We start from the raw sequence: 20,237 nt of genomic DNA on the forward strand, positions 1-20,237 counted from the left end.
TGTTTGTAGCGTTCATTGATTTTACGTACGACCAAAATTTTTTATCTGCAGATAAAAAAATATTGCTTTCAAATTCGATAAAAGAATCTCTCATTGACTTTCTGACAGCTGCTTTCATTTCGCTTCATTTCTGTTTGTCAGCGGGGCAGTGACTACGTTTAAAACGACTGTGCAAAATGCTCTGCTTTCTCAGCAACTTCCTAATATGTTTGTTGTGCCAAGGTGGATCCTTTCCCTCCCCTATATTATTGCTAGGCACATACCTCTCTAGCACATGGTGGACAATACCTTTAAATTCCGACCAAAGATGCTCAATATCTTTGTGTCCCGCGATGAATGCTTGGAGCTGACTATGAAGATATTCGTTAATGATAGTTTTATTTGCTTTTCCAAACAAGAAAACTCTACGCTGTTTCTTTAGTTGTTTGGCAACTTCCACTGACATAGAAGCCACAACGACTTTATAGTCGCTAATACCTTCTTCTAGATTAACGTCCTCAAAAAGATCAGGTATGTTTGTCCTAAGATATCTAATATGTTCCCATCTCTAGTTGGTTTACTAACCAATTGCTCATGGTTGTATGTTGACGGCCCTCCTAGAATAACATCACACGAGTTTTTGCTTCTGCCCCCTGTGATGAAAGTGTAATTTTTCCAGTCAATGGATGCCATATTTGAGTCTCCACCTGTAACTAATTTATAATTTGGATATTTATTCCCTATTTACTCAAGATTTTCCCTGAAACCTTCTGCGACGATTGTTGCGGATGCTGGTGGTCTATAAAAACATCGTAATACAATAGTCAATCCTTGTCTGATTGACAGCTTTATCCAGACTGTAATTATTCAGACTTTCCAGACGAGGAGTTGCCATGTTGATTAATCAGGTTTCTGCCGGTTATTCGTGTTTTTCCTGCACGATATTTCAGCTGCTTGACTCGCAGTCTTCTTCAGGTGCTGTCTTATACTGCACATGAAGAAGACTGCGAGTCACGCAGTTGAAATATCGTGCAGGAAAGACGCCAATAACCGGCAGAAACCCGATGAATCAACATTTATCCAGATTATTTCGCAGTCCGACCTAGTATCGATGTCAACTGCGTTTAAACAACTTTCAACTGCAATGAACAAACCACTTCCATAGCATCGGTCCTTTCCTTCCTAAACATTGTCCAAACCGAGTTCAAATTTTCACTGCTATTTATGCCTGGTATCAATCAGCTATCGGTACCTAATACAATATTGGCATTGCTACTGTTGATTTCGGAGAGTAACTCGGAGATCTTGCTACAGATGCTTCGACAATTTACTAACATGAAATTTAGCATATTTAAATCCTTTGGAATGACCTGTTTAGGCGAACCAACAATTTTTACAGTTGGCACACCCACATCAGTGTCACGAACTGGTAATTTTTCACGCCGACGGTTTGATTCCCGCTGGGATGAAACTAATCTAAAAAAACCATGTGCAGGTCACAAGTACTGTGCTACCCATGTAGCTGCTTCCTGTGTGTAGTGCACCCCTGATCTATCGAGGGGCGTCCTAAAACCTTCCACCCCATAGCGTAGGTTGAGGAATCTGCAACCATTTTCGTCACAGCCTCTGGTTTAGATTCTCCACTCGATTCCAAACCATAGGACCCCGGTCCACCCTGGGTGCGATGCTGCAGAGAGATGGCGGCCCCCATCGCCAGTTTAGGGAGCCGTCGAAAGGACCCAAAGATTTCCTCGAAACCCCAAGAACAGGCATCGTTGGTGCCGATATTTGCAACAATCTGCAGCTGACTGCACCCCGCAAGCTCGATAGCCACCGGAAGAGCGTCTTCCACATCCCAGACAAGGCCCCCCGGCAAGCACACCAAGTGGATGTTGGACTTCTTCCCCGCCCTAGACGATATGTTCCTGAGGGACTCCACGTCCCGCCTAACATTGGAGCTCCCAATAACTAACAAACGCCTAACCCCACGTGCCTGTCCGCACCTTGCTGAAGGAGCGGCCACTATCCTGGTCTGGCTCAGCCCCCCCCCCCCCTCCAGCATCAGAGAGCACACTTTATCTATTAGCAGAGTGCATGGGATTTGGCAGGAGCCTGCATCCCCCATGCAACCTTCACCTTGAGGTTCGAGACCTCGACACAGTCCGCCACCCACACTGAGGTGAGAGTGGGCAGGCCGGCTCAGTCGCACCTCACCTGAGATCGGCTCAGTGGCAGAGAGCTGTGACATCCCCCCCCCCCCCCCCCTTCACATCTAGTGTAGCAGAGGCTGCTCCAGGCACCCCATTCCCACCACACCTCAAGACGTGCAGTCTGGAGCTTGTTGACTGTGGCCACCAAAGCTTCCAGCAGCGTTTGGACTGTGGCCAGCTCCTCCTGCATCCGCAAACAACAGACACAGTCCCTATGCATCAAGCTAATAACTACAGCTACACTGTAGTTGGCAGAAAGGACATTCAATAATGAAAAACATTAAAAATGTATGGTAGAAGTTAGATCTGGTGCTTATTTTCCTGCTAGGGGCTATCTAGTGAATACTAAAGAATAAGACAGTGACCTACAGTAAACTGCTCTGGGCTATCTAGTGAATATTATTAACGAATTAAACAGTAACCTACGGTAAGTTACACCGACTGATTATCCTCGTATTTATAATGTAAACAAGCTTTTACGTGCACGCGAAAATGACCTAATTAATCTATAAAAACTGATACCTTAAATGTACCAAGTCTAAATGACAATAAACGTGAATACTGGGTATTGTGCACTGACAGATGCATATACAAAACAAAACCTTTAGCTAACAATCAGAGTTCAGAATGTAAAGCACAAATACGAACTCTATTTTTTAGGAACTGATGGGCTTACAGTACACTAAAGCCCACAAAAGCTAAGGAATTTAAGCAGACGGCGAGGTGAGTTTTAGTTTTCTGCTAACTAAACCGCATGTAAAAGGGCTCAGAAATTGTATTGTAACACTGATTTACTGAGATATTGTAGTGTAATACTAATTTACCACGTAATTTACGTTTGCTTAACGGTTAACGATCGCAGGTTGCGCTAGTCAAACGTATACAAGTGAGGATAGAATTCATTGTCAGTATCACTAATCCTAATAAAATGTATAAAAACTGCTACCTTCAATGTACTGAATCTAAATGACACTAATAAACGCGAATAATGAGTATTTTACAGTAACTTAAACTGATTAACTCTTGTGTTTATAATGTAAACAAACGTTTTCGTGCACGAGTAAAATGACCTAATAAAACTTATAAAAACTTCTACCTTCAATGTATCGAGTCTAAATCACACTAATAAACGCAAATACTGAGTATTGTGCACTGATTTAATTGATAATCTCGCGCATTTAACGTCAGTTAAGAATGTAAACAAACGTTTGCGAACACGTGGAACTGTCCTAAACAGGAACTTCGCTTATCTTATTCAGACCCAAATGAAATCTGAAACCTTCAATTTATCACGTCTATATGGCACTAATGCACGTAAATACTATATAATAGCAAAAACGATTAATTACTAGCTAAATTACTTATCTCGTAACACAGCAAGCGAAAAGCGGGGCGTCAGGGTTGACATCTATGTCGATATCTATGTTATTATAATGTCTAATATTTCTGTGAAAAACACGTATACACACACACACACACACACACACACACACACACACACACACAAATGTTTACGTCAATCCTCAAAATATTCTTTCCCCGTAGAAATAACCACCATAATTGGAGCCTAAAACATGATTCCGATCTCTGAATTTTTCTATAACAGTACAACATACACGCAGATAAAAATAACGTGCTAAGCATGCCACTGTCACTTCATTTCAGGGATAAATATTGTTTCCGCGTGCAGATAAAAATAATGTGTTAGGCATTCGGCTGTAACTTCATTTCAGGCATAAATTCGGCTATGTCAAAAAACGATCCTGATCAAATCTGTAGCTGTGCTAAACAAATGTTCTGTTAAGTGATAGTTGGCACACGCAAATAGACAGTCTGAATTACTCCTTCATAACTGTCAGTTACCAGAAGAGAGCATCTGATGTAGAATTTACACTTAATACATAAAAAGCACTGTGAATTACCAAATGAAGTGGCATAATGCTATTTCCGAATTGTCTGTAACAGTTATCAAAATATGTCAAGGTACTGGCATTTCGAATACAGTCTTACTTGAGGCTTTGCTACTGTTGGAACTTTCAGCATCTGCGGTGTTTAGAAATTTTTTCGGTAATCCTTCACCTCACTGAACACCATTTTAGGTGGGAAGATGATGATGCATCATATTGTATACTAGGAAAATATAATCGATGTTATTAATTGGATTACATAGCTTTTATTAGAGTTGTTTGGAGTACCACCCATAGTTGCATGTTTATCCGTGGGCAATATTTTCCTTCGGCACTTTGACATGACAAACCGTAGAAAAACGATGCATTTTGAAAAAATGTGTAAAGCGTTGTGCCACTGAAGCTGCATTAGTTCTAATACTCAGGGATAAAGATGTAATGTCGCAATTGCGAAATGTAAAGACAAATGTAGCCAAAGAGGATGATGGAAAAGATTCCACAAAGAGAGAAAATTTCTATATCTCGACACCAAGATAAAAGTTTTTATCAAATACATAACGATTTCGAGTACAAACCACATGTGGCACTACTGTCACAACATGCTCATAAGAGTTCTGTACATTAATAGAGGACAAAATAACACATATGATTGTAGCTGCTCTACTGTAACAACTTAGAGTTTAAGCTGCTCTTATCGAAGAGCTTAGTTCATTTATTGTACCACACATTAAAGAATCTAAAAATTGTCTGTATTATGTACGGAAGTACATAAAAATCGTTCCTATAACATTACAAAACACACATGCAACTCCTGCTGATCTAACGTACATAATGTTGAAGGGGATGATTGGGTGACTGGAAAAACACACTGAAAATTCAAATAGTTTATTTTAAACAGTAAATAAGTCTGATGAATGTTCACAAAAGAATTTGGCCTGCTCCATAGCACAATGATAATGGACATTTACTTCGCTAATAAGATGTTAACAAAAATAATTTCTCCAAACAGAGACAAGTTAGCGACTGCAACCGTACTTGATAATATTATTAGCTTAGAGCAAGTACCTTGGGGTAACTATCAAATTTTAACCTTAAAAATTATCGAAAGCAGGATTCTGAAATCTATAGTTATTATAATACAATTTAAGAAAGGTTGACAAGATTGGCTACTAATCAGTTCTGGATATATGGTGTTGGAATATTAGTCTGGCCTTACTGTGGAAGCTGTATTGATCTTCACCTTTTTCCAAACACATCAAAAACAAGTCAGGTTCATGGCCATACCCCTTCATAAATCAATATATTTAAGCCTAATGTGCAACCATTACCTGAAACACAAATACTTTAAAAGCTGAACAGACAAACGATTCTCGCAGCCTACAAAACAGTTCATGCACAGCTATATCGATATTGCAAGACCATCTATCAAGAAGCACATGTAATTTGATGTAAGTCGCAGAGCAGTAGAAAATCACCCATTCACATATGAGTAACGATTACAAAGGGCTTACAAAGCGTCGTCCACAAATACACATTACAGGAAGGACTCAGCAAATTTGCCCTGCCCTATATAAACCCATTAACAGTGACACGCTAAAACGTACCATGAACGTAAAGTCGAGGGCCATGCAATACATCATTATCGTATTACATTACGTTTACATTACATTTATCGTTTTCCATGGATCCCTTGGAGAGGAGTTTCTGGGATGTGGAAAGATTCAAAGTTTTTTTTTAAAACTCAGACAAGTGGATATTGTATAATTCTAATGCAGACAGAGTTATGAGTTATAAACCTTGTGAAGATATTCATCGATGGAGTGGAAGGAGTTGGCCTTCAGGAAGTTCTTTAATTCACTCTGAAACAGATCTTTATCACTTACATGACCTTTGATATGCTCTGGTAAGTTATTAAATATTTGAGTACCCATGTATTTGACTCCTTTTTGTACTAATGTTAAGCTTTTATAGTCCTTATACAGATTGTTTTTGGTTCTGGTATTACAATCACCTTTTGCACTATTTTGTGTAAAAAGAGACATATTGGAAATGACAAAGGGCATCAATGTGTATATGTACTGAGAAGTAGTAGTTAGAATACCAAGTTTCTTAAAGAGGTGTCTGAATGATGATCTAGGACTGACACCAAATATAATTCTAATGACTCATTTCTGAATTTTGAAAATGTTCTCTTTGTAAGAGGAGTTTCCTCAAAAGATGATTACATAACTCATTAGTGAATAGAAGCAGGCCGAATAAACTAACTTCTTCATTTTTAAATCACGTATTTCTGCTATCATGCATACTGAAAATGTAGCTGAACTAAGGAGTTTCATTAAGTCTAGAATGTGCGTTTTCCAATTCAGGTTGTGGTCAATTTGTAGCCCTAAAATTTTGACACTGTCTACAGCTTTAATTTCGTTATTTGAATACATTATACTTATAGGGTCAAGTATTCTTAGTGAGGTACTAAACTGTATGTACTGGGTCTTGTCCAAATTCAGTGACAATCCATTTGCTGTGAACCACCCTTTGATACTTACAAATACGTCATTAGCTGATTGCTCAGTGAGATCACAGGTACGGTTTTTTTGTACCAATCTGCAAATAAAACAAAATTTGCGTTTTGTGACACTGTGTATGGAAGGTCATTAATATATAATAGGAACAACAAGGAACTTGAAGTAGAGCTTTGGGGCACACCTTGTCGGATGGTTTCCTATTTTGAGTGACTATTGTTATGTGGTAAGCCTGATACAGACACACACTGTTTTCTATTAAAAAGATAGGATGAGAACCATGAGCCTGCTACTCCTGTTACCCCACAATATTTTAACTTTTGTAGAAGAATATCATGCTTTACACAATCAAAAGCTTTAGCCAGATCACAGTATATTCCAAGTGGTGATAACTTTTCATTTTTTGATTCTAATGTATCATCTGTGAAAGTGAATGTAGCTTGATCAGTTGGCAATCCTTTCCGAAATTCAAAATGGTTGCAAATGAGAAGATTTTTCTGTACATGTGTCTATAAAGTCTATTGTACATAACCCTTTCAAAAACTTTTGAAAATATTGCCAGTAATGAAATGGGACAGAAGATTTCCACTGATGATTTGTCTCCTTTTTTTGTGTAATGGTTTGACAATACCATATTTAAGCCTATTCAGATTTCATCATAACCACTGGAGCATTTTTTTAGGGTAGCTAATAATATTAGAAATCTCTTTCAGTTAGGTACGATATAGTTGAATTTTGTCAAACTTCTGCGGCTATGCATTTTTTAAATATTTTAAGCTGTCTTCTGAGGAACTGTGCTGCTGAAAGGAAGAAGTTGTTGAAAGTGTCTGTAATTTTCGGGATATCTCTAATAATTATTTATATTTAACATAACCTCTGCATTTTACTGGTTAGTTTTTCTGTTCCACTTTTTACTATGTTCCATATAGTTTATACCTTGTTATTAGAGGCATTTACTTTTTATTGATAATAAATACATTTTGAGGTTCTGATTACTTTGTTTAGAACTTTATAATATAATTTGTGATTTGTTTTAGCTCTCTAGTCATCGTTTTCCCTTGACAATAAGTACAGTCTTCTTTTCGTTTTACAAGATCGTTTTATTCCATTTGTAATCCAAGGTTTTGAAACATTTAATCTATTTGCTTTGATTACTTTCTTAGGGCAGCAGTTTTGAATGTGATCTATGATTGATTTAGAGAAACAATTATAGTTTTCATTTATCCTGGGTGAATTGTATACATATTTCCAGTCTGTATTCCTCAAACAGTTTTTTATAGCTTCAATTCTTATTTCATTTATTATTCGTATAGTTTCCCACTTCCTGTTATTAGTTGAATCAGACCCCACTATATTAAATGTAAGCAACTGGGCATCATGATCTGAAAGGCCATTAATTATTGGATTTATACTATGAATTTCTAGTGTGGTAGTATCTATGAAAACGTTATCAATAGCAGTGCTGTTGGTACACATAATCCTGGTTGGGAACTGTACTGAAAGAATGAGATTATAAGAAGTGGTAAGAGACGCTAGTATGGATCTTGAGTAAATACCCTCCAGAAAATTAAAATTAAAATCTGCACTTAACACGAGTTCATTATTTTTATAAGTTAAGAAACATAATACTACATGAAGCTGTTTAGTGAATAGCTGGAAATTACCAGTTGGAGTTCTGTATATAATGACTATAATTATTTTTGTTTTGTGTGGTTCTACTTGTGTGGCACATGCTTCAAAATGCTGATCTCTACAGTACTTAAGAATGTCAGTGTTTTTATAATTGTGACCCTTTATAATGTAGATGGCAACTCCTCCTTTCTCCGTCTCTTTTCTACAATACTTTGAAGTTAAGATATATCCTTCCATATTAAGGATTTCAATTTCACTACCTAAATGATGTTCAGAAATACAAATAATATCAACAGGATTTGTGGACTGCAGCTCATCTAAACAGATCTGAAATTCATTAATTTTGTTTTTTAAAACTTTGATATTTTTATGTAGTAAATTAACTGGTACTTAATTTTGTCTTCACAAGTATTATGCTTAACACTTTCAGATACATGTTCTTTCAATATTGAATGTGTAGATAATGAGCTTAACCTAAAAAACTAATACTTCCATGAGTTGTAGTGTGCCCCCTTGAAGAATTTGCTATCAACCTAACCAGATTTCCTTCCCTATTCTATTGAGATGCAGGCCATGAGAAGTAAAACCCCACCTACCACTATTATGAATCGGTAAGGACATAGGAGATGTCACCGCAGCTGGTGTCCAATTATATGGCATTGGAACAGCTATTATCGACCACAGTGGTCCCTAGAAACAGTCGCAATAGCAACCACACTTACGACTCATGCCGCTACGTATGTGTGTCACGCTCTCTCTCCAGGAAGCGGCGTGTGATCCACACTATCTAGTCATCTGAGGTACATGAGGGGCTAGTATAAACAACTGCATAGCCACTGCAGTCGTAGTACCGGCCTGACTGCCAACAAGAAGACACTGCCCTCTCTCTCTTCATGGCACACTTCGCATGCAAGAAACACGATGCCCTCTCCAACAACACGTTTTCATCACGGATCTTACTGAGTGGTAGTGCTGGCCTTGGCACTAGGAGAAACATATGCGAACAAGCAGTGCAAGCACAGTGACAACTGGTTACACGACGCATATGCTGGCAGAGTCTTAACTAGCTCAGCTGAAATATGGTGACAGAAATTTACAGACCTCTAGCAATTCGACTGACATTTCATACTACGATCTATATGTATGCAAAGTTTTAAATTTCACAATTTTTGGTTTGTTAAAAGTGTGAAACAATAATGAAACTAAGTTCGTTGAAAAGAGCAGCTTAAGCGGTAAGCCAAGTCAGTAGTGCTCTTATGCATGCAATGTATATTTTTTAATGTTGCAGAACAATTATCTCATGAAATTAGAGCCACATATATTTGACACTTGAAATCTTTACATGTTTTGATAAATAATACAGACAAAACTATATTGGAAAAATGATCATTATTTCGTTTACGATCAGAGAACAGTAATTATACTTGCGCATTATAATAAGCAAATAAATGTGTTTTGTACTCGAAATCTGAATATGTTTGACAAATAATTTTATTTTCGTCCAAAGGTTGTATTTTCGAGGTATTGATCTTTCCTCTCTTTCAAAACTTATCCATCATTGGCCTGGTCCATGGTGTGTATCTCGAAACTGTAATTGGAGCATTACTGGTTTATCCATGTGGGTTACGAAAATATGTAGTTTATGAGACGCAACGCGTTAAATATCACATGAAAACGCATCACGTTTAGTTTGGCTTTTTGTGATACACTGTCAGAAAAATCTCATGGCAGTGGTTAAACATGCTATCATAGGTGGGTCCGAGGTTAATTTAAGAAAAAGTTACGTTATCCAGTCATTTACCTCAATTATATTTGGAAATAATGTCGAACATGATGCATTACTTCCTCCCCTCTCCCCTAAAATGGTGCTTAGTGAGAGGAAGGATTGCTGAAAAACTTTCAAAAACATATATTCTCAAGTAGGCCTAAATTTGGAGCGTTAAAAATATTACAGACAATTTAGAAATGGAAACAGAATTGTGGCATTTCATTTCACAGTCCATATTCATTTTTTAGGTGTCAGTTATAAGTTACCTTATACATTAACTGCCCACTTGCAATCGTTGACAGAGTACTGTATTCACTGTGTCTATTGGCGTGTGTCAACTGTCACAGGTATCCAGTTTACTGTAGTTTTTAAGACAATATGTGTTTAGCAAAAACTGAAGTGTCAGCTGCCTGCTTAGCATACTGTTTTTAACTGCATGTGTTTGGTACGGTTAAGAACAATTTAGATGTGGAAAGAGCGTTGGTGCACTCAATTCAAGAGTCCACAGTCATACTTCACCGATAATAGACATGAAACAAATATTTTGAATCACCTTAATAAACAATGTGTGTGTGTGTGTGTGTGCAAACGTGTGTGTGTGTGTGTGTGTGTGTGTGTGTGTGTGTGTGTGTGTGTAAGAGAGAGAGAGAGAAAGAGTTTGTGTGTGTTTAGGTATTTTTGTAAACATTTTAAATACGGCAATAGCACTGTGCTGTGTATGCAGTCATATGATGCACAGTGATGGCAGCAGATGGCACCACCATCTGGGCAATCTCCACAGTAGGTACCACTCAGAGCTGGTCTGTCGCCACATGCATGGTGCTCGTAGATGGAACCTATTTATGCTTCTGCCATTAGATTTTCAAGTAGTCAGCTCCATACACCTCTTGTTTTGTCAGCCACAACAGAGGGGGCTGATATCTCCACCCAGTTTTTTCTCCCCCAAAATAGAGCACAGATGGACATTATTCTGCCAGTCATGGGTAATGCAGACATAAAGGCACACGCATCCAGTTGCAGTCCCACTTTGCCTATTTGCAACTATCAGTTGCATTTGATCAGTTTGCACATTTCCAGTTGCACAGCCAACACAGAGCAACAGTTACTACTATTACAGCCAGCCACAATAAAACAGTGGATAGTAAATGCGAGGTATCAAAGTAATATTCGTATTCAGATCAAGAACACAAAACTGTTAGTTACTGCATTCCATACTGAACTTCTACAGGTTAGATAGTTCTCGTTGACTATGATAGGTTATATTAGTGAACAAAGTTTTACTACATAGCCACACATAAATCACCACTCAAAGCGAAATATTTCGTTGTACAATATTCTAATAAATGCTGCTATTTGTTTTACGTTGTGTTGCACGTATCTTTTGTTACAGATCGCATAACATGCAAACTAATGGCCGCAAAAAACAACACTTTTTTGAATAATATCAGTTAATCACAACATAACATTTTACATTACTAAATAAGCCTTAAACTATGCATTGTAGTTTATTAATTCAATATTCGAGGCCACATCATACTCCGCAAGCCATTTAATAGTGTCTGGCGGTGGGTACTTTTGGTACCACTATCTGATCCCTCCAACCCCGTTCCACTCGCGAATAGTGCGTGGGAAGTATGATTGTCGGTAAGCCTCTGTATTGGCTCTAATTTCTCTAATTGTCTCCTCTTCATCAATAAGCGAGATGTATGTGGGGAGAAGTAATATGTTGTCTGACTCCTCCTGAAAAGTACTGTTCGAAATTTCAGTAGTAAATCTCTCCTCGAGGCACAACGCCTTTCTTTGTTTAACATCTCCGTAACGCTCTCTCGCCAGCTAAACGATCCCGCGACGAAACGCGCCGCTCTTCGTTGGATCTTATCTGTACCCTCTATCAGACCTACGTGATAGGGATCCCAGATAGATGAACAATACTGAAGAATGTGGCGAATAAGCGCCTTATAAGCCACATCCTTCGTGGATTAGTTACATTTCCAAAGATTCTTCCAATGAGTCTGAGTCTGGAATCTGCTTTCCCCATTGTCTGCTATACGTGGTCATTCCATTTAAGGTCGCTCTGGTTAGTTGCGCCTACATATTTTACGGCTGACGCTGTCTCCAGCTGTTTGTCAGGAATAGTGTAGCTGAACAGTAATGTATATCTTTTCCTATGTAAGTGCAAAATGTTACATTTATTTACTTTCAGGGTCAACTGCCTGAGTCTCCACCATTCATCAGTTTCTGCAGGTCGTTCCGCAAATTCTTACTATTTTCTGGCGTTGCTACTTTGGTACAGACAATTGCATCATCTGCGAATAGCCTTAAAGAGCATCTGACGCTTTCTTCTACATCATTTATATACACACCTGGAAATTGAAATAAGAACACCGTGAATTCATTGTCCCAGGAAGGGGAAACTTTATTGACACATTCCTGGGGTCAGATACATCACATGATCACACTGACAGAACCACAGGCACATAGACACAGGCAACAGAGCATGCACAATGTCGGCACTAGTACAGTGTATATCCACCTTTCGCAGCAATGCAGGCTGCTATTCTCCCATGGAGACGATCGTAGAGATGCTGGATGTAGTCCTGTGGAACGGCTTGCCATGCCATTTCCACCTGGCGCCTCAGTTGGACCAGCGTTCGTGCTGGACGTGCAGACCGCGTGAGACGACGCTTCATCCAGTCCCAAACATGCTCAATGGGGGACAGATCCGGAGATCTTGCTGGCCAGGGTAGTTGACTTACACCTTCTAGAGCACGTTGGGTGGTGGCACGGGATACATGCGGATGTGCATTGTCCTGTTGGAACAGCAATTTCCCTTGCCGGTCTAGGAAAGGTAGAACGATGGGTTCGATGACGGTTCAGATGTACCGTGCACTATTCAGTGTCCCCTCGACGATCACCAGTGTAGGAGATCGCTCCCCACACCATGATGCCGGGTGTTGGCCCTGTGTGCCTCGGTCGTATGCAGTCCTGATTGTGGCGCTCACCTGCACGGCGCCAAACACGCATACGACCATCATTGGCACCAAGGCAGAAGCGACTCTCATCGCTGAAGACGACACGTCTCCATTCGTCCCTCCATTCACGCCTGTCGCGACACCACTGGAGGCGGGCTGCACGATGTTGGGGCGTGAGCGTAAGACGGCCTAACGGTGTGCGGGACCGTAGCCCAGCTTCATGGAGACGGTTGCGAATGGTCCTCGCCGATACCCCAGGAGCAACAGTGTCCCTAATTTGCTGGGAAGTGGCGGTGCGGTCCCCTACGGCACTGCGTAGGATCCTACGGTCTTGGCGTGCATCCGTGCGTCGCTGCGGTCCGGTCCCAGGTCGACGGGCACGTGCACCTTCCGCCGACCACTGGCGACAACATCGGTGTACTGTGGAGACCTCACGCCCCACGTGTTGAGCAATTCGGCGGTACGTCCACCCGGCCTCCCGCATGCCCACTATACGCCCTCGCTCAAAGTCCGTCAACTGCACATACGGTTCACGTCCACGCTGTCGCGGCATGCTATCAGTGTTAAAGACTGCGATGGAGCTCCGTACGCCACGGCAAACTGGCTGACACTGACGGCGGCGGTGCACAAATGCTGCGCAGCTAGCGCCATTCGACGGCCAACACCGCGGTTCCTGGTGTGTCCGCTGTGCCGTGCGTGTGATCATTGCTTGTACAGCCCTCTCGCAGTGTCCGGAGCAAGTATGGTGGGTCTGACACACCGGTGTCAATGTGTTCTTTTTTCCATTTCCAGGAGTGTATATTCTAAACAGGAACGGTCCTGTCACAATTCCCTGTCGTACTCCGGATATTACCTTTACATCTGGTGATTTTGTTCCATTAAGAGCGACGTGTTGAGTTCTATCTGCAAGTCTTGAATCCAATCTCAAGTCTGCTCCAGTATGCCGTCTACTCGAATTTTTTTATTAAACAGATAGTAAATAGGAGTAATACGTACCTCGTTACTGCAACATGCCACGCCACTATGATGATGGCATTAACCGTGCAGTCGACAGGTATCAAGTCTGAAGCGATGTTGAGGTCTGCCATTAAAACCCTCACCACGCCTTTCCCAACAGCTACGAGGAAGCCCATTGGTCCATTCATATTCGTTGTCCAGCCTTCTAGCGGCTCCTTCCATATCGATACCACTGTCGGAAAGAAAGTTTTTCGAAGTAGCTCTTTCTTCAACTAGTGTTGAGTGCTATGAAATATATCCATTAAAGACTTGTGTGTAGAGATGGTTACAGGTTGTGTGCTGATTTTCGTCTCTTTCATTGAGGAAGAGATGGATAATCGTGTACGAAACGTAAGAGATGGAAGTGAACATTCGGAGCTCGTAGGGTACTTGACGACATCTTAACACAGCAACCCTCCTCCAACTCCTGTAAGCAACAAACCGGGAAAGGAAGACAGGCGCCATTTGAGCAGTGAGACGGGTGAGTGTGAGGGAAATAAAAAAGGTTAGTTTTACGACAGAGAATAAGAACGACACCTCATTGTGACTACCGGTCTACGTATATCGCATACTAGCTGAAGCAAACCCAGCATTGCCTACGTATTCATGTTGCCAATATTCTATTAGAAACGGAAAAAATGAACTGTGATTGTGGTGAAGTGAAGCAAAAAATTATTTTTCATGTGTCGCTGAAACACCTTTGAGATTATGGAACAATCATACAGAGCAATATGATTAATGGACAAGCTTACGGGTGCAGCATCCATATTAAGAAACATGATTACAGACAACTGCTGCACACTAGGGCGGCTGCATCGCGTGTCTACAACGCGTTTTATGTCTCCATGGCAACGCTTCTTTATACCTTCGTATACAGCTATAGTTTTCGCCTACAGCAGGTTGCGCTTCGCAATTGCAAGCTGGCAAAATGGTTGGCAGGTGTCAGGTATTGCCTTAAGTTGAGTCGTCTGTAGCAGTTTCTCAGCAGTAAAGAATGAACGTATTCAAACTTCATGCATTATGCGGGATTTTTCCACTCATTTAATTATTTATGACGCCATATCTTTTTTTTTGTGTATTATGATGATACAACTTGTTAGGTGCGTTCAGTGGGACATGTGGATTACGAGATTTTTTCACATTTTCTGTCCCCAGTTTCGCATCCTACCGACTACCTCTTCGGCACCACCTGTGGATACGATGGAGCTGCAGCCAACCCCTTCGTCCGCCGTGAACCCGCCGCAGCCGTCGCCATCGCCGCCCTCTCCAACTTTCGTCAGACCTGCTCAGGAAAAGGGCGGGTGCCCTTCGGGGGTTATCTGACCGAGGCTCCCGTCAGAGCGCTGGACGGAAATTGGGGCGCGGCCGGGGGTTCGGTGTCGGTCCCAGATGCGGCCCCCGACTCCTCACCCCCCCCCCCCCCCCCCCCTAATGTTGTCATAAGATGGCGCCCTACATGACAACGGTGTGCGTGGTCACAGACAAAGATATCCAGACAGGCAACCTCCGTAAGGGCCTGTTGACGCAGACAGGGGTGCGGGACGGGGGGGTTACAGCAGTTCTGTCAGATGACACGAGATGGCGCTGGGGTGCGAAACTGATCGGACAGCGGGCAGCAGGTAACTCCACACGAGGCCGTGGCAGTGGAAATCCCCACCACCACTTCCCCTCAAATGCTGGCACAGGGCACCATCCAGTTCTGAGACATTTAGTCGCTGCGGAAGGTTACTTTATCGCTACCGAGTATTTTCTGGAAGTGTTTTTGGGAATCTGTGGTGCGTCATGTCAGGAAGAAATTGTGCATATAAGGGGTGCGGATCCAACCGGAAAGACACGGCGTGAAATTCTTTTCTTTCCCTGTGAAAGATGAGAAAAGGTACCTCTAAACAAATTGTATTACTTTAGCTGTTGTTGCTTTGAGAATAAGTATCTGTCTTGTGCTAGAACTCCCTGGCAGATTAAAACTGTGTGCCATACCAAGACTCTACACTGATAGGAAGTTTCGTATCAGCTGCAGAGTGAGAATGCATTCTGTCTTGCACTGCTCCAACAGATACACAACATTTACAATCTTAATACTACATCGGTAGAAACGGAACCGTTGTAGTCTCACTTTATCGTCTGTCCGACCATTAAAACGCGTTTTCTTGAGAATGGGTAGAGATAATTAGTGGAAATTTATGTCACAGAATACGGTATAAGGTCACTTCGTTATGTAAAAAAAAATTTGCTTCTGCATCACTCTGTGGCGTGGTGGGACGGGGGAGGGGGGAGGGGAGAAGAGAGAGAGGAATGTGCAGTCCTAAAACATCGACTGCACGCCGAAGAGTGCAGTGCAACAGAATGGAATCAGAAAGGTGCTGACCGGCGTGCCAGTGGAAAGACACACGTCCAGTAAGACTAAGTTCAGCAACCATTGTTAACGTCCAGTTCGGTAGCAAGCTTAAAGAGCTGAATACTGGAAGCTGATACTTAGCCTGCATACTGCGAGTAGTAATATATTGCCAATGTAATTGCATGCAGCAGGCACAGGAAGTTAAGTACCGCATTCTTCTATTAATAGAAATAAAGTTTCCAGTTAATTACAAAGTGTTTCCTACAGATGATTTTGCATTCCTGCCACCGGCCATCGCAAATTCTCCTTGCTTGTGTCGGTGCTGAAAAGTAGAGCAAGAATGGTGAATAGTTATACATAAAGTGTAATTAATCACCATGTGTTTATCTTTGATGCGTACTGATTGAGATGGAATATTAGGATATGAATTTCACCTTTTTAAGATCTTTCAAAAATTATAGTTTCCATATCGCCATCGATAAATTGTGTTGAATATATTAATCATTTTAGATCTTTTCAGCTTTTCTGTCCTATCAGTTCTATAGACCACTAAGTATATACTATTATTCCTATGATGGAATTTAATTTATTCGAGACATATAAGTCTCAACATTATCTTCAATAATGACAGAAACTGAAGAAATGCATAAATATTTGTCCAACAGCTCCGACTACGCTAGTCCATCGCCCTCCCTTACGCAAACTTCAATTCACCCCTTCAGCCTCTTTTCCCCTTCTTAAATCGTCAGTATTCCTGAGGCTCTCCCGTGATTGACTTCCCCATTACGTACAAAGCTAGGGTGCCACATCAATACTGGAGAGGCTTGGCAATAATGACGCTTTAACAAAGGGGAATTAGCCTAAAGGCGTGTTAGGGAGTGCATTGGACTAGGATGGTCAATCCAGCTGCTAGCTACACTGGTACAATACATAACAGCTAGCGCATCTGCCTATTAAGAAGAAGATCCATATTCAAGTCCTGGCTATGGCCTGGCTATTTTCATTCGTGTCTTGATATTATATCATTGTATAGTAATATGTTATATACTTCAATAACAAATTTTAAATGCTGATTCACAGGCATTTCACTAGAAAATTGCTCCAAAGCGATACTTTTGCTTGTTACGGCTGCCACTACAGGTTCAGCCCAGTGGCCCATACAGTTTAAAAATGGTGATGTTCTACGCAGTACTTATCGATATCATTGCCACAAGGGAGTTCATGCAGCAGCATTTATACATCGCTGCCTGGAAGGGATACCGAAATAAATGGGTCTGTCACAAAGTGATCCAGGCTCCCACTCACCAATGGACGGCCTGGCAATGACGATCGGCAGCCGGTCGGAGTACCTCGCCACCAGCTCCTCTGTCAGGTTCTTCGTAAAGGCGTACGTGTTTGGTAGGTTCCCCAGCAACCTGTAACAACATTTATTTACATTCACTAATGTGCACATTATTCCGCAATCATCTAGCTTGTCAGGAAAAACATTGTGATCACCTGCTTGATAGCCTGTTAGTCTACATTTAAAACACAGTACATCAGTGATTCTGCGTGACTTGTATTCGACAATTTCTTTGTAGATTTTCAAAGCTGTGTAGCAACCTACGTGTATTCGCAGATTTTGCAGTTCCCGTAAATTACGGGCTGGTTGTTAGTGGGTTTACAGCAGGCATGACCCATGGGCCTCATCCACATACTTATTTAAGTTCGAAGGGCCCTCTCGTCGTGGAAAGTGACAACAACGCTCCTAGCGCATAAGTCTGAACTACACGTCCGTGACATTAACGTTTGTAGCGTAACGCACCAATAAGAACAGAACCGCTTTCCCGACACCCCACACCAGCAAATTATGTCTCAAAAGACGCGTTTTTGAGAGTACATTGATTTTATGTTCACTCCGCCTGAAAATGTTTGCATTTATTTACTGGCTGTGAATACTGTTTCTTCACTTATGACGGTTTACACTTGCTATCTAAAATTCTGTTGCGACATTCTGCAACGGCACCTGTAAAGAAATAATGCTCACAGAAAGTAAACAAATGTAAACATATGAGGGTGGGATGGCAGCAATCTTGGTATGTCATCATAGGAAAATAAGCACATCTAAACGCAACTGGTTTTAGCTAATTAATTATAAATTCTCAACAGTTACAGCAGTTACAATGTTCCAATCCGTTCACAAAGGACAAGATATATTTACTAATCTTAATACGAGAAAGAGTAGAAAAACAAAATATATCAATGAGATAGGCAGTCTTAGTGAAGAGGCCATTAGGAGTAACTTTACAATTTTTGGACACAGTCAGGTCACTCGTATTTTTGATACTTTGCATGTTAATTAACAACCATTTTTAAAATATTTGTTCAAAAATACTCTTGATGAATGACTGTATATTCATAGGTTTTTTTCTGTTACTCTAGACAAATTAAGCAGTCATTTCTTTGTTCACTATAAAAAAAAGTCCATGTACAAATGGTTCAAATGGCTCTGAGCACTATGGGACTTAACTTCTGGGGTCATCAGTCCCCTAGAACTACTTAAACCAACTAACCCAAGGACATCACACACATCCATGCCCGAGGCAGGATTCTAACCCGCGATCATAGCGGTCGCGCGGCACCAGACTGAAACTCCTATAACGGCTCCGCCTATCCGGCCGGCAGTCCATGTACAGGGTGAGTCACTAACCATTGCCACCTAGAATAACTCCGAAAGTATGACAGTAGCTGAAAAGTTTCTGGGCCAAAAGTTGCATGGGACAGTGGGCCATTATACGACGTTGCATTTAATCTGCACTAGGAAGGGAACTAGCCCTGTAGTTACCAGTGGAATCGCCCTGGCGATTGGAGACCTGGGATCTGCATGGCCACACGTGGTTTTGAACTCAGATCGTCCAGAACGCAGGCCCAGTGCGTTGATCACAGCAACTCCTCGCAACCACCATCAGATTTCACGATAGAGAGGTGACACTTGAATATGGGTAAGAATTACGGACAGGCTGTACACAGGGAAATCAACCGTGCGCAGTGATTAGCACACTGGACTCGCATTCGATAGGACGACGGTTCGATCATCCTGATTTAGACTTCCCGTGATTTCCCTAAATTGCTTCAGGCAAGTGCTGGGATGGTTCCTTTGAAAGGGCACGACAGACTTCCTTCCGTCCCCATCCTTCCCTAATCCGATGGGACTGATGACCTTGCTATTTGGTCCCCTGCCCCAAATCAACCAACCAAACATATGCAACTCTTTCCCTACCTTCAATGAAGCCAGTGTCAGCTCAGTACCTGGTCACATGATATAGTACCTCAAAGTAGCTACACAATGCTCAGGTGGTACTATTGGGAACGATATGGAAAATGATCATCTCTTCCTTCAGCACGTGGCTCGTCAAAACCACGCAATCTGCAAATAAAACCATTGAAGCACAAAATCCAGCTGACTGGGCAACGTTGCTGGACTTGTGCAAGAACTCGCCATCACCCCTATTAGCAGCAAAGACTTTATGGACAACCACAACACAAAGATAATTAATCTCAAACTTTGCTCAAAGCGTGTGATGCATACGCGCCATTTGTCACGGCGAGGGAGCGAGGATGTATTTCTCAGCTTTAATATTGTGTTGCATGCCAACCTTGTATAGGGCAGTACAACCGGTAAAATATTCCAAGTCCGAGAGCGACGTTATCTCGCCGCGTTAAGGCAATGTCAACACGAGGCGGCCGTAATGGAAATAATTCACCACCGACACTCGATCAGGGCGTACCACATAGGCGTTTCTGGTGAGCCAGACTGGAGGCTTGTGCAGAGAGTAGTGGGTCAGAGCAGCCAAACAGTGTCATGTAACCTTAGTAATGCGACGAAAGAAATACTAAGGCGAATGCAAAAAACGGTACCAAGAGCTTTAACGAACCAGTT

General features: G+C 41.5%; 1 protein-coding gene across 1 annotated transcript in view; it reads right to left on the reverse strand.

Annotated features, from left to right (window-relative positions):
- LOC124545222 (fatty acyl-CoA reductase 1-like) overlaps positions 1 to 20,237 on the reverse strand; it is a 152,370-nt gene that overhangs the window by 46,419 nt on the left and 85,714 nt on the right. Inside the window, exons 5-6 of the mRNA XM_047124094.1 lie at positions 17,624 to 17,733; positions 13,984 to 14,176 (exon numbers count right to left, since the gene is read on the reverse strand). Of these exons, the coding sequence (XP_046980050.1) occupies positions 13,984 to 14,176; positions 17,624 to 17,733 (303 nt within the window). The remainder of the gene's footprint in view (positions 1 to 13,983; positions 14,177 to 17,623; positions 17,734 to 20,237) is intronic.

Source organism: Schistocerca americana, chromosome 8 (assembly GCF_021461395.2).
Source record: "Schistocerca americana isolate TAMUIC-IGC-003095 chromosome 8, iqSchAmer2.1, whole genome shotgun sequence".
In the NCBI taxonomy this organism is placed as follows: domain Eukaryota; kingdom Metazoa; phylum Arthropoda; class Insecta; order Orthoptera; family Acrididae; genus Schistocerca; species Schistocerca americana.